At 36.4% G+C, this 15984-nt stretch overlaps 1 protein-coding gene across 1 annotated transcript in view; it reads left to right on the top strand.

The window, feature by feature from the left end:
- ITGA8 (integrin subunit alpha 8) overlaps positions 1-15984 on the top strand; it is a 227081-nt gene that overhangs the window by 139609 nt on the left and 71488 nt on the right. Inside the window, exons 21-22 of the mRNA XM_044678920.1 lie at positions 8533-8625; positions 12088-12167. Of these exons, the coding sequence (XP_044534855.1) occupies positions 8533-8625; positions 12088-12167 (173 nt within the window). The remainder of the gene's footprint in view (positions 1-8532; positions 8626-12087; positions 12168-15984) is intronic.

The following is a 15984-nucleotide window of genomic DNA, read 5'->3' as shown; positions in this document are numbered from 1 at the left end:
TTCTTTAAGACAGGATTAAGGTCCTCAGAGGCCCTAGGCACTTTTGTTTCCAGGCTGGCCCTGTGGTTGATGCATTTTTTAAAAAGTCTATCTGATTTTAGGATGAAAAAAAATCTCTGAAACTACATATCCTCTGGTCATTTCTCTCACTTTACAAACAAAAAAGATGGACTTTGATATGACTGACTGTATATATACTTTCTAATTTTGCTAGATTTATTTTTAAGGAATACATATATATATATGTTATATTGTTATGTTACATTGTATTGTGTTATGTTATTTTCATGTTACGTTATATTATGTTACATTATGTTATGTTATGTTATGTTATATTATATTATTTGCACTAGACTCATAGCCTACGATGCTTTTTGGATCATTATCTGCATATTGAAGGGGCATCTCAAGGGGTCACATAGTGAGTTGAGTTGAACTGAGGAAGAGAAGAAATAAGCATCTGATGAACTGACAAGAGACAAATCTTCCGTCTCCACCTGCCCCCCACTTTCTCCCTTTCCTTTTTATTTTAAGTCTGTTTATGAGCCCTTTAAGTTTCAAACAGGTTGCAGGAGGCCTGGTTTTTATTATTGCTTGTGGAACTGGGCCCATCCAATCCCTAGTGTGAACTGATAACAGGCTGCATCGGCCCAGTAAGGGAAGTGTCCATTTTTCTTGCCTCTTGGCTTACTTTTCCACTGCTTTGACCAAGAATAACGGAACCATTTCTCTCTTCCCGCTCAGTGTTGTCCATCCTTGATTAAGCTCTGGCAGACATTGATTGGGCTCTTTCCTTTTATTATCAGAACATAAGTTTTCCTGCACTGAGAGGTCTTCTGTCACTTCATCTATATTATCGTTAAAAATGTCTTAGAAAAGCTTTGAGAAAAACAAGACATCAGAATGAGAAGGATTCACATATACTGGATACCAGTGCTGTGTCTTATACTCCTCTTGTAACATCACAGCACATATCATAGAAGGGAGAGGAAAGATGCCAGAATTAGGAGAGCTCTGGGTTTGTAGTTAGGTGATCTGGGCTCCAGTTCCAGCTCTGATTCTTGCTACCTACATGGCCATGGGCAAAGGCAATTAATTTATGCCCATTTATTAAATGGGTATAATACCCCATTGACTTCATGGTGCTATTTTGAGAAAAAAATATTTATGAACCTTAATGCACTATTTAAATTTAAATAAGTTTGCTTTTCATCATAATAGGAATTCATTCAATAAATACTTAATTGCTTAACTTAATGGAAGGAACCACATAAAAATCTGAAGGCATTATGGACTTGCTCTAAAGTCCAAATCACATTGGAAATAAATTGTATTCTATTACTAGGTCTATTCTCCCTTATACCTTTACACATTGTTAGTGTGAAACAAATGCTTGTTAGATAAGGTTGAATTCCTTAAAAAATAATCTGTTGACAAAGTCTCAACCAGTAAACAAAAAAAATGTAGTTTCTAAGCAAATAATTTTAGAACAGCTTTTATATAAGCACACAACCAAGTATGTGGTTCTAAGAACAAAGCAGAAATAGAAGAGTATGTGTCTGGTGTCTACGGTCAATCAATCAATAATGAACAAACATTTGTTAAGCATCTACTGTGTGCCAGGCACTGGACTGAGCACTGGGGATACAAAAAGAGGCAAGTCACTAAACTTCCCTTGGCCTCAGTTTCCTCATCTGTAAAATAAGACAGTTGAACTAATCTCTGGCAGTCTGTTCTACATCTAGAACTCAGTGAGAAGGAGAGAGAAGGAGAGGAAGAGGGAGAGGGAGAGGGAGAGAGAAAGAGAGAGAGAGGCAGAGAGAGAGAGAGAGAGACAGAGAGAAAGGGAAAGGGGAGAAGGAGGGAGAGAGAGAGAGAAGGGGAAAGGGGAGAAGGTGGGGGAGAGAGAGAGAAAGAAGAGGAAAGGAGAGAAGGAGGGAGAGAGAGAGAAAAAAGAGAGGGAAGGAGGAAAAGAGAAGAGGGAGAGAGATGTGTATATATTTATGTTTTCATGTATATATACATACATACACACATAACTATGTATATGTCCATATATAAAGGTATATATGTATATGGTTCATGGTACAGGTGTGTGTATATATGTTTGTGCTGATCTTACCAGCCAGCATGGTAACATTCCCATGGTGGACACTGGTTAGAATTTATTGATGGTAGTAGAGTCATAGGTTTCAAGAGTACCGATGACCATCTAACAATAACCTCCTAGCATTTTTTGTTATATTCATGAGAATCTAGAATTTATTCCCAAATTATGCACAAAACAAAGAAAAATAAGCTCGATGATGTGATTTTAAGAAATAGTCCTGGAATTCCACACATATTTGGGATCAGATTCCCTCCATGTTGTCCCACCTCTCAGTTAAACAAAGAAACATGTTTCAGAGATTTCTCTTGTTTTAGTATAATAACAACTTTGTTCTTCAGTTGACTTCATGGAGAGCAGTTGTTGTTCTGTCTAGGCTCTAAACCAATCAACAAGCGCTGATCCAGATAAAATGGTATCTGCAGTTGCAGTCCATCTGGTTCCAATTATTTGGTTCTACCATCAGTTCTGCTTGAGCCACTTTTCCCAGTCTTTATTTTTTATTTTGACCTGACCTTTCTTTTCCATTTACTATTTATCCCTAACAGCCATGTTTAGGTACAACTCTATAGGCTTATAGGTCATTCACATCACATGCACTTCTATGATTGTTTTACTGAACTTGTCAGTAGTTCCTCTGATGCAAGTATGAGAAGGAAAATTCATTTTATCTGAGGCTGAGATTTTATTTGTCTGTTGTTCAAAAATACATCTCAGACAACAAGAAAACTTTTGTGATTTCAGAGGCCTTAATTAAGAGGTTGTTTTTTTAAAAACCTCCTTTCAATAGTATTTCTCATTTGTGTCATGAGTGAAGGTACTACATTCTTTATCTTTGAACTTTTATAATATAATGTAGTATAACTTTTCCTCAAAGTAATGAGAAAAGCATATCATGGGCTTATAAATACAGAGCTGCAAGAGATTTCAGAGGTCATTTCTTCTAACTCCTTCATGTTAGAGATGAAAAAGCAGACTTGGGAAAAGTTAAGTGACTTGCCCAAGGTCACATAGGTAAATATCAAGATCTGAACCCAGATTCTCTGACTTCAGTGTCAGTGCCCATCATATGTTTATTTTACAGAAAGAATTGTAAAGGAAAAAAAAGAATAAATCTGATACACTTATAAAGTTGCAAGGAGTATACAAATACTAACGAGATACAAAGTTATGATACCAGTGGTATAGTAGAAAATGAAGAATATTATATGACATTCTGTGTCTAGCTACATTATTCATTCCTAGAAGGCAGGCACTATGCTTTAAGTACTCTTCTGTATCTTACTTAGTGCCTATCTAGACAGTGCTTTGCACATGGTAAACAGTAATTTACTTGATATTTGATCAGCATTTCTTCGTTGTCCTACATAGGTGTCTTATAATGGAGAGGAGGTCACTGAATTCTCGAAAGCCTTGTATGCCAACAAGGAACAGACTCTGTTAGTTCTGACACTTCTTACCTGTCTGGAAAGATTTGGACTAGGAGGCTAAAGAAAGAGTATATAGTAACTGAATTTCAGCCTTGCTAAATTCTAGGAGGCTCATTACCAGAAGGGCAGCAGAGAAATAAATGGGTCGTCCATGACAACTCTCAAGAATTATCTTCTAATTTATAAGGAGGTTGTAGTCTATCTGTAGGGAGAGCACCCATACCAACGAAATCGCAGATCACTGAAGTATTGAATTATTGATTGATTTAAAGTGTTCATTCACTCATTCAACAAGAATAGATTGAGTGCCTGCATTAGCACAGGTGCATGGAGGAGGGAGAGAAAGAAAGATGTATAAAAGATAAATGAGATGGGCTCTCCACTCTCAAAGAACTACTTTTAAAGTTTTATTCATTGTTAGGTACATCAAAATTCCCACGTAGCTACCTCCATCCCTCACTCCCTTCTTTCCCTGCATTAGAGAAGACATCAGTTCACACACACACACACACACACACACACAGAGGCATATATAAACTCTGTCTTTCCTCTTTCCATTTATTACCTCAGGGAATGTATCATGAGGTAGGAGAGATATTCACAGAGTAATGCTTTAAAAGCTAGAATGGGATCACAAATATTTATTGAGTGCCTATATATACAAAACTTTGAGTATACGATTTCTTTAATGGCTCAAACCCTGCTCTCAAGAACTTTGGGTTACACTAAGAGAAAAAAGGAATATTCTCAGTTTAGTAGAATATAAACAGGTGCTGTGGGAACAAAGGAGAGATCTATACCAAGTATCCCAGGAAAATCTGAGTACAAAGAGTACAAATTCAAGGAGATTAGATAAGAGAAAACATCATTTCCTTTTTTCAGGGCTGAGTGAAGGGTTCATTGAGGTGATATCACTTGAGCCAGACCTTGATGGTAGAATAGATCAGTGAGATGAAGACATAAATCAATCAATCAAAAAACATTAAAGAGCCCACTCTGAGCCAGGGGGGTCTGCTAGGTGCTAGAGATAAAAAGTCAATAAAAGAAACATCCCCTTCTCCAAGCAGCATGAAGTTAGACACTGGAGAATTTGCTCAAATGTATATACACATAGTTGAAATGACTAGCTGATGAGAAGGAAGAGTTCCATTATTTTGAGGCATCTCAAGTTTGGGGTGTTTTTGGCACTTATTAGAAAACAAACACTATCACAAAATCCTTAATGAATTAAAATCCTCCAACTAATGACTTGATTATAGCTACCAATGGAAAAGGGTCTTGGGGCAGTGGAGGAAAAAAACCGAGTTATCTATGAATATAAGAACTGTTTTTCCTAAACCTCAGTTCAATAATTCTAAGCCAGTGAAAGAAACTAAATGTTAAAAAAAGATAGGAAGGGAGAAAAAGACCTTCGATTGATGTAGGTGCCAAAAAGCCTCAATACTATTTCTAGCAAAGATGAAAAATGTATAGTTTATTTTTTGGCTGCTGGACAGGATCAAAATGTTTATGAAAGAAGATAAGATTTGCATGAGAAATGGAAAATTCTGATGAAGTTTTACAGTACAACCTAGGAACTTCCTTGTTAAAGCTTTGTTATTTTCTTAGCAAATGGTTAGATTTTCTTTTTCTTTGTCTTCCTTATTTCAACAAATTCCCCTGATATTCTGGTCAGCCAACAAACATTTATTGAGTATTTTGATAGTGCTAAATGCTAAAGCTACAAAAAAGTCAAAACAGTCCCTGCCCTCCAGGAACTCAGTCTCCTAGGAGAAACAATATACAATCAGCTAGGTACAAGCTACAGAGGATAAACTGGAGATAACCCCAGAGGGACAGTACTAACATTGAGGAGGACTGAGAAATGCTTCTTGCAGAAGATGGAATTTTAGCCAAGAATTAAAAGAAACCAAGAGAAAAAGATGAGTGTGGAGAGAATTCTAGGCATGGAAAATAGTCAATAAAAATGCAAAGAGTAGAAGATGGAATGCCATAGATGAAGGAGAGCAACGAGGCATTGTGACTGGATCATAGAATGCGTGGTAGAGAGGAAAGTGGAAGAACCCTGGAAAGATAGGAAGGGGGAGAGAGTAGAGGTCTTTAAAAATCAAAGCAAAGATTTTATATGTGATAATGAAGGTAATAGTGAGCTTCAGGTGTTATTGAGGAAGGAGGAAGAATCAAACTTATGCTTTAGAAAGATCAATTTGACATCTGAGTGGAGGACGGACTGGAAGGAGGAGACACTTGAGGAAGGGAAACCAACCTGAATGTGATTATAATGGAGATGAGGGCTTGTACAAAGGCAGGGGACAATTTTAGAAGAAGGAAGGTATGTTGTGAAAGTAGAAGTAACAAATTGGCAACAGATTGGTTATAGAGGGATGACGTAAGAAAGAGTGTGACGAGTTGACTTGGGTTGTGAGCCTGAATGACCAGGAAGATGGTGGCAGTAAGGAATGACCACAGAAGTGGCATACCATTCATTATCAAGGATAACAAAGACCAGGGAAATAAAAGGCCTGTTCCACATCGAGTGATGGCTGATTGTTGGGCAACCTGAGAGTTACACTGGTGTCCAAGAAATATTTTAGGAACTGAAGGAAGAGGGCATTGAGGTGACTCAGTGGATAGAGAGCAGGCCTGGAGCCTGGGCTCAAATCTGGATTCAGACACCTGCTAGCCATGCAACCCTACATTAGTCACCTAACTTTTAGTGCGCTTCTGCCTTGGAACCAACACTTCTTATTAATTCTAACATAGAAGAAGTTAAGGGTTTATTTTAAAGAAAACTGAAGGAAGGTTTCAATTATTGAGTGGATTCTTCATGAAAGTTACAAAAGGACATGTATAAGAATTATAAAAAGTAAGAACACATGAGCAGTTTGCAAAATTCATCTATAAAAGTGAAATTACAATATTTAATTACTCCAATGAACATATTAGCATGAGCCAGTGTGCTATATCATTGGAGTGTGCTTACCCATCATTGAGTTTAAGGAGCTATTAAAGCACTGGAACTTTAGAATAGGGCCCTGAAAGAATGAATCAGCGATATAGTAGTTATAAAATCTCATAGTTAGAAGAAACATTAGGAAGAATCTGTTCCATCTCTATCTAAACAGAAATACTCTACAATATTCTCAATCAGAGTTAGTAACGGGGCACCTAGGCGGTACAATGGATAGTGCATCAAGCTTGGAGACATAAAGATTCATCTTTCTGAGTTCAAATCTGGCCTCAGACACTTATTAATTATGTGACCTGGGGCAAGTCATATAATCCTGTTTGCCTCAGTTTCTTCATCTGCAAAATGAGCTGAGCAGGAAATGGCAAGTATCTCTGTCAAGAAGACCTTATATGGAGTCACAAAGAGTTAGTCATGACCAAAAGGAATGACCAACAAAATAAATTATAATATACCCATTTCCTTGATATTGAGATTGTAGAATTTAGAACTAAAAGGGAAACCAGAAGTCATCCAACTGAACATTTTATAGATAAGGAAACTGGGTCCCTGAGAAAGTAACTAGTGGTGCCATAATATGAACCTAGAGTCTCAGGCTCCAAAGTCATTGCTATTCCAACTATTCCCCAAATCAGAATATTGGGCACTACTTGGGGGAGCTAAGGATGTTTAATGGAGTAGTGCAATGGACCCCGAGTAGCCAGAGGAAGCATGGTGATACATATCACTTAGTAACAGTCATAACAGTTTTTCTAAGATCATCCCTCAATACCCAAACACATGCACATACCTATAAAATATAAATCATTCATAGATTTTCTATGTCAATGTAAGAAACTAAAATGATAATATAGTATAAATGAACACAAGAATGTATGCCATGTAATATATAACAATAAGATCATATAGATTTAAAGTTAGAAGGCACCACTTAGAGATCATTGAGTTTAACCCTTTCATTTTACAGTTGATAAAATTCAGACTTAGAGAGTGACTTGTCCATTGTCATACAATCTAGTCCTCACAGTTCTGCAATCTGAAATCCAAGCTCTCTGGCTCCATCGTAATCCAGTCCTCTTTCTACTGTACCACTATGTTCAGTTGCCATTTGTAGAGAGTTATTTTGAATATACAACCATTTATAATATGAACCTACCTCTAAGTTACTTAAACAATCTTTCAATTTCCCAAATATTTAGTAGGAAAAGAATATATACTTTTGAAACCCAAGTGCCTGGGGGAGATATTAGATCTCTCTCTTCAAACTTACCTTAATTTTGAATTTGATTGGAATCTGTGAAAATCCCTTTGAGAAGTCTTTATATTGGGGGCCAACAATGCAACTCAGTGGATTGAGAAACAGGACTAGAGACAAGAAGGTCATAGTCTCAAATCTGGCTTCAGACACATTCTAGTTATGTGATCCTGGGCAAGTCACTTAACCCCAATTGCCTAGACCTTACCACTCTTCTGCCTTGGAATTGATACACAGTATTGACTCCAAGATGGAAGGTAAGATTTAAGAAAAAGCCATTACATAAATCATTTGCCTATGGCATTTTTGTTCATAGAAATATGCACTCGGTTTCAGCTACCTCTCAGTTACCTACATGACAGTGGTGTTGTGAGGAAGGACTTTGTTAACCTTAAAACACTGTATGAGCAAGAGTTACCATTATTATACTTACTTAAGCACAGTATTTATAGTTATTTTTATTCTTTGATTCTGAATCTTGGGAGATAAGAGAAATCTCCTTTGAAATGTTAAGTGTTTTTTTCTCACCAAAACACAACATTTATGTTCCTCTGTCTCATTTATTTCTAGTTATTCCGCCCCCTCCCCATCCTTTTCAGGTTCCCCATTTCCCCCTTCTGGGTTGACAGTCACAAATTAAGCCTTCATGCAAAATTGCCCACACAGGTGTTTAAAATCAAAGAACTTTCACAGCCCCAAAGCTTTCACTTGCTGCCAGCGTATAATTTATTCTGACCCCTGAACTCCATGTTGGTGTTCTCTCTTATTGTAGGCTCTGCATCCACTGAGCTGTGAGTACAAGATGGACAATGTAACCAGAATGGTGGTGTGTGACCTGGGGAACCCTATGGTGGCTGGAACAAATGTAAGAAAAAACCAGATGTGGTGGCTGATTTCTATCTAATCGAATTTTAAGGGAAGTTAGTGGAACACTACTTCATTAGCACTTGGCTACTTAATAAGCAGAGGCTAAAACAAATTACTCATTTAGATGCGAAATTATTAAATAAGATCTAGCATCATTTTCTACAAAGAGTAAAAGAACTGGTGTCAAGAACACAAAAGGAAAATCCTTTTATATTCTTCTTGACATCAAGAATCTATTTTCTGGTTCAGATTTATCTTCAAATTAGTTCTACTTGCAAAACTTAGGTTAGAAACTCAATTTTTAAAAACCCGGATATGTCTGAGCCCCTTTCTTGGGTCATCTCCACTTAATTACGCAACCTGAATGGAGGCATCAAAGCTGGTTGGCAAACCAGGGAGCTTCCCTCTCTTCCATTCTTATAGAGAAATTTCAAACATGATTTCCCAATTGATGTTTGAGGTACCTTTTCCATATGTGAACTAATAAACATTTGTTGTGATAATTTTCATGTATTATATTAATTTTCAACTTGACAAACAGGATGGATGATCCCAAGTCTCCTTCATTATTCATCGTCTTCTGGGAATTAAGTCAAAAGAAATGGGATAGAGGGAGCAAGCTTGTCTTCCTTGAGATTTCAAATGTCATTTAAAAAATGAAATGTTTTTAAATAAATAATTTTTCAAGTAAGTTTTTAAATTCTGAAGACTATATAGATATTCAATATTGAATGGAACCATCATCTTAAAACGAAAGTACATAGTCAGGAAAGGATATTTGAACTACCAAACGGAAAATTTTATAGCACAATTGTGTTTATGAGCCAGTTAATGGGTGTTCTACCTAGTAGTTCAAGAAAAATCTAGCCACCTAGTTTGAGTGAGAAACCCTTCCTAAGACCATACAGGAAAGAAATAAAGTCACTCCTCTTCAGCATCTGCAGGTCATTAGTTTCCCACTCTTGTGTTAGTATTAAATCCAGACCGAGAATAAAGTGAGATCTTTAAAACCTGGGGAAATTCTTTACCTGAAGTAGGGAAAATAAGGATAAGAGTTGTCATACCACGAGCATATAAAGGGGAGCAGAGGTGGGACAGAATATGTTCTCAGAGTTAAATTTGAAGTCAAAATGACTTCAGGTAAAGAGAATAAAAAAATGAAGTCAATCCTTTTGATCACCTAAAGAATCTTAAGAAACCAAGGGATAGAATTGTTTATATCAGTTTGCCTATGAAGATTACTGAAGAAGAAAACTACTTTCATATCTTATTTTTATAAGAGCTCTGACCACATCCAATTTCATTGTATTGCTTTCTCTTGTAACACTTTGGCATATTTGCCTGCCTATTTTGTGTCTTTAAAAGACGTATATTTTATCTTTTTATCTTTTATATATTTATTATATTCTATATATTTATAATATATAACATATAATTCATTTTATATATTTACATACTTACATTTTATATGTGTGTCTATATACACACATATATGTGTTTGTATTAATTAGAATTTTGTACCTTGGACTTCATCCCCCAGAAGTCCTTCAGTATTTCCCTTAATTCCTTTTCATCTCTCTACCATGCTGCACAGTCACGTTTTGTATACAGTTGGCTGTGGGGAAGTCTGCCTCGTTCTCTTTTAGCAACCACAGCTGGGTTTAGCTAGCTTTTTTTTTTTTACTGTAGTTATTATCAATAAACTTTATTAAATATAAAACTTAGTGATTGCATATTAATTTTAAACTTGACATGTCCATTGATTACAGTGTAATTCTATAGGTAAAGACACTATGAGAAGTATAAGGCATTATTCAAATATAAGTTATTCAATCCCAGTACTTTAAAGTTATTTCTATGAGGGCAAAACCTAAGTTGCATTAAATTTTGTCCTTTAGCTCATTATAGTACTTTTTACGATAGGCAATAAGAAGAGAAGTGTTATGCATGTGCTATATATAACTGTTATAAGGATTTCTAAACCCTTATTGATTATTGGTATAGGATGGTAATGCCAATATTTAGGTCCTATGTGGACAGGCTGTTGGATCTGACTGTTTGAGGAAATGGCTTCTCAGATCGGCCTAAGAATTCTGGCTCAGCCAGTTGTATAAAAATGTACATTTTTATTATGGTTAAAAAAAACTAAGGAAAGGCATAGTAATAGAAACTAGTGGGAAAAAATTCTTATGATGTATAAGTTCCTAAGCTAAATGTTCTTGCTCCAACCACCCAAATCTGATCTCTTTCTTCTCCAACAGAGTTGAGGCTACTCTCTCTTCCTATTTTATCTAAACCCCAAAAAACCTTAATCTATCTATCCTATCTAAATTATACACAAGAGAAATAAGTCAGGTCTCTCTCTGCTGTATAGATGTACAAACAGCTTGAATCTCCACAGCCTTCTCCACTCGCCCAACAAACCTGTTAGGCTTGCACTGATGTTTCACTAACAACCTCCTTCACTTATCAGATCTTGGAGATAAATATTTGATGTGAAAATACTGAGATTTTTCAAATCTCACAGGGCAGCTCTTTGGACCTCCTTTCAGAACAGGATTAGCCCACAGAATTCAAAGTCAGTTGGGTAACTGTCTCCCAAAGCACTCTGGGAAAATTCTTTCTTACCCATAAATCCATCTGAGATTCTATTCAGATTTTTAAAAGAAACCTAGCTTATAATCTCTTATACATCTATCAATAACTTAAGCTACTTACTCTATTTCCTAATGAACTCTTAATTAATAAATGATTCTTACTTAATAAATAATTCTCTACATAATTTTATTTGATCTTTGCATCAAGTAATAACCATAATAAATAATTCTAAACACACTACCAGTTAATCAATTTCCTAAAAATATTAGGCAATTTTTTTCTAGCAAAAAACTCCATAAAAAAACAAAGAATGTCAGGGTTATTTTTGAAATCTAGTGTTTAATTCTAGTTATGAACAAAAGATTCCAATAATTCCACGCCATCAATCTTTCATGGTTCTCCAGTATTGATTTTAATTCTTGTTAACAATAGAACAGTTTACCTTTCAAACTGGGCAGCTAAATGTCATAGGAGATAGAGTGCCAGGCCTGAAGTCAGGAAGGCTTGAGTTCAAATCTAGTCTGAGACACTTACTAGCTATGGGACTCTAGGCAATTCACTTCACCCAGTTTCCTCGTCTATAAAATGAGCTGGAGAAGGAAACAGCAAATCACATCAGTATCTGTGCTAAGAAATTTCCAAATAGGATCATAAAGAGCTGGACATGCCTGAAATGACTGAACAATAACAAAAAATAATTGTTCAAAATAGAGAGCTAACCATTACTAGAAGTGTTTAAGAAGAAGCTGAATGTTTGACTGTCAGGGATAGTATGTAAGACATCCATAAATTGGGAGAAAAAAGTGACTTTCTACTTATAAGATTCTGTCATGACTGAGTCTCATATCTGATTCTTCTCTAGTATTCACTAGGCCTCCGATTTGCCGTTCCACGTCTTAAAAATACCAATACAAGCATTGACTTTGATCTCCAAATCAGAAGGTAAGACATTTTGTCAGTAAGGGACTATAAAATTTTGAACTAAATACTTTTAATCCTTTGTTATTTTATTTTAATTCTTCTTTTAAAAACTCTGGGTGGCAAAAAAGAGTGGCCAAAGTTTTCTTCAACCATCCATCCAAGACAGGAGTTCTTTACCTGAAGTCCATGGATAGTCCATGTGGGTTGATGAATTTAGAACTTTTAATATTTTCATAACTTGTATTTCAAAATGAATTGGTTTCATATTATGAGAAGAGATCTACAGGTTTTACCATATTGTCAAAAGAATCTAGAAGACCAAAAAATAAATAAAAAAATAAAAGTTTAAGTAGACCTCTGGAGGAGTTTCCCTACTTTGGTTAATATTTTAATAAAGACTTTTTTTCAGTATTTATTGGTAGTGCTTGAATTGACCTAAGGGACCATCCTATGGAGCACTCTAATCAGTTGCCATTCCTAGCTCCTGTCAATGTGTGTCTAAAGGAAGAAAGGAATCTCATTGTCAGACCAGGCTTTGGCCCAATTATGAAGTAGGCAATCTGCCTCTCTCCTTCCCCTTCCACATTCCTCCTCTTTTTCCATATCCTGATGCCCTTAGCCTTCCGACCAAGGATCTACCTTGAATCCATCCAACTATTAATTTATCTTCAATTAAACAATAAATCATGGTACAACCTTTTCCCAAGGAGTAGTTTCATTTTAATAGAAGAGATTGAAGCCAAGAAAAACCTCTAAGACAGTGGTTCCCAAACTTTTTTGGCCTACCGCCCCCTTTCCAGAAAAAAATATTACTTAGCACCCCCTGGAAATTATGAAACTATTTGTTAAACTCAAAATAGAATGTAATACAAAAAAAGTGTAGCCATCACCACTTCCCCTGGATTGCTGCAACACCCACCAGGGGGTGGTAGCGCCCACTTTGGGAATCACTGCTCAAAGACATGAAAGGATGGGTATTTGATGGCAGAGTTTTAGATATCATACAGATGAGGAAAGAGAAAAAAATCGAGAGGCATCCCTGATCACTCCCAGAACACAATATATAGGCAGATGCCTTTGCTTCTTACTACTGAGACTGGTCCTGTTCAAGTCTCTGAGTTTATTTAAATTTATTCTCTTTCCTTCCATTCTGTTCTTTCATCCTGAGAAATGTAAAGAACTATGCTCTATGCCAGAAGGAACTACAGAGAGCAATGTAGTATCTCAACATGTCTATACACTGAATAAATATGTATTAATGATGAATAAGGGCTAGTCTCTTATTCCTTACATGCCCTTGATTATGTGGCTAATAGAGTGGTCTGTAGCTTTCATTTAGCTCTGAAGAAAACTGCAGAGTCCAGATTTTCAACTAGGATTCCATAGTGTGAATTATGTGACTATTACATAATGAATTTCCTTAGAATATCCAAAGAAGAGTTCTTTCCATGTTCTAAGGAAATTCATGGCATAATAGATGAGAGATCAAATCTCAGAGTCAGAATTGGTTCATTTCAAGAGTATATTCTGACACGTCATGACTCTGTGGCTCTAGGCAAGTGACAACCTCCCAATACTCTAGGGCAGTGATGGGCAAACCTTTTAAAGAGGGGACCAAAGGAAAGGAAATGCTCAAACGTCAGTCTGTTTCTAAGGCAATTCTTTTGAAGTTTCATTGTTTTGTGTCCTACTCAGATTGAGAATTCGTCAGATTGGGAATAATGTCACCCGGCCTGATAGAACATTTTAGGGGGCCCCACATCTGGCCCACAGGCCGTAGTTTGCCCATCACTGCCCTAGGTATATCTCTGAAACAAAGCCTTAGAGAAGTGTTGACCTCCATTGGCAGAGGGAGTTCCCTCACCTGCGTGTTCCCTCTACCAATGAAATCACAAGTATTTTTCTTATTGCTTCATAAATAATATAAAACTATATTGATGAAGGTCATTTAAAAGAAACAGAACCAGTGAATGTGGAATGGTCTGTTGAGGTTGTTCAGCCAAGACTGTACCCAAGACTACTGGGTTCCTCTGCAGTTATGAATGATTTCCAAGATGAAGGAATCTTATACCTTGTCTTACATTCCCTTTCCACTAACTGTCAAACTTTAGTCAGTAACCTAAGACGTTTCTGCTGTCATTGATTCTTATTTGTATTCTCTTTGGCAATCAGATGCCAGAGTAAAGTGGGCTGTGGAGGTGGCATTTACCAATTATCTTATTAAATTTCCTGGATGTATAAGGAACAAGCATTTTCAGTCAAAGCCCAGAAGGTGCTATATTATAACATTTCAGGTCAATCCCCTAGTTATGTCACTCGTATCTAAAATAGCTTCCTAGAGCTCTGGTTCCCTGGGTAGATGTCCTCTTCATCAATGGGTTGCCCAAGTAAAGGAATATCCTTTTAGAAAGAAAGCCTAGGAGGCAGCTGGGTAGCTCAGTGGTTTGAGAGCCAGGCCTAGAGAAGAGTTGTCCTAGATTCAAATCTGACATCAGACATTTCCCAACTGTGTGACCCTGAGCAAATCACTTAACCCCCATTCCGCACCCTTACCATTCTTCTGCCTTGGAACCAATACATTGTATTGACTCCAAGATGGGACGTAAGGGTTTTTATTTAAAAAAATAATAAAGAAAGTCTGATGCAGAGAAGAAAATAATTATAATTCATCTTTCTCATTCATAATTATAACATGTATATAATAAACAGCAAAGTTAGTAGATATTATTGAGTGATCAATCATTCTAGAACTTGATCATTCTAGGAGCCTTCTCCAATGCCTTTCTGTTGAAATTTTTATTTTGATCATGGCTGCTCTCACCCAATGCTAAATTAAAAACTGAAAACAAAACAGCTATTCTTTTCATATTCACTTCTACCTAAAAGGATTTGCCTTGATTCCCTTGCTTCTTTAAATGCTGTAGCAACATGTTACTATCCCAGAATAGTCTCGAAAAATGAAGAAAAAAAACCATGATATTGACAACCAACAAATCATCAAAAACGGATTGAACTCCTCATCAAGAAATCTGAATTCTAGTGAATCTTCACTCTTTTCCTAGTTTTTTAGCACTGCTTCCTCATTTATGAAATGGAGGTTCCAAGTCCCTTTCTAGCTCTCCTATTCCATGATTAAGTGAAAAATCAAAAGGAGGGGGTTCAAAGACACATTTTGAATTCAAGGAAGCACTTGTGGATTGAACTGTCATGAGAGAAATGAACATCTACTCATATACTATTCTTTTTTTTTTTTTAACCCTTACCTTCCATTTTGGAGTCAATACTCTGTATTGGCTCCAAGGCAAAAGGGTGGTAAGTGCTAAGCAATGGGGGTTAAGTGACTTGCCCAGGGTCACATAGCTGGGAAGTGTCTGAGGCCAGATTTGAACCTAGGACCTCCCATCTCTAGGCCTGGCTCTCAATCCACTGAGCTACCCAGCTGCCCTCTCATCTACTATTCTGATAGATTCTCAAGATATGAATAAGACTAGTGATAAGGTTTGATTTTAGCTTAAACAAGTTCAACCAAAACCAAATTAAACCAAATGTTTAAAAATCAAATGTCAAATCTCAAAGGGACAATCCTTAATGCCATTCCCCACATATGGAAGCCTTGGTCCCTACCTAGATGAAAATTGGCTTTCAGAGTAATTAATCTGAAATATTTTTGTTACCAAATGTTTTAGTTAAAAGGCCTTTCTATTGCTTTTACTCTGTGATACATGAAAGCGTTTTCCTCCCAGCATAATGAGGTTCACATATGTCTCTCTCTCTCTCTCTCTCTCTCTCTCTATATATATATATATATATATATATATATATATATATATATATATAT

Source organism: Gracilinanus agilis, chromosome 5 (assembly GCF_016433145.1).
Source record: "Gracilinanus agilis isolate LMUSP501 chromosome 5, AgileGrace, whole genome shotgun sequence".
NCBI lineage: Eukaryota > Metazoa > Chordata > Mammalia > Didelphimorphia > Didelphidae > Gracilinanus > Gracilinanus agilis.
This window is presented reverse-complemented; position numbering and strand designations above follow the sequence as displayed.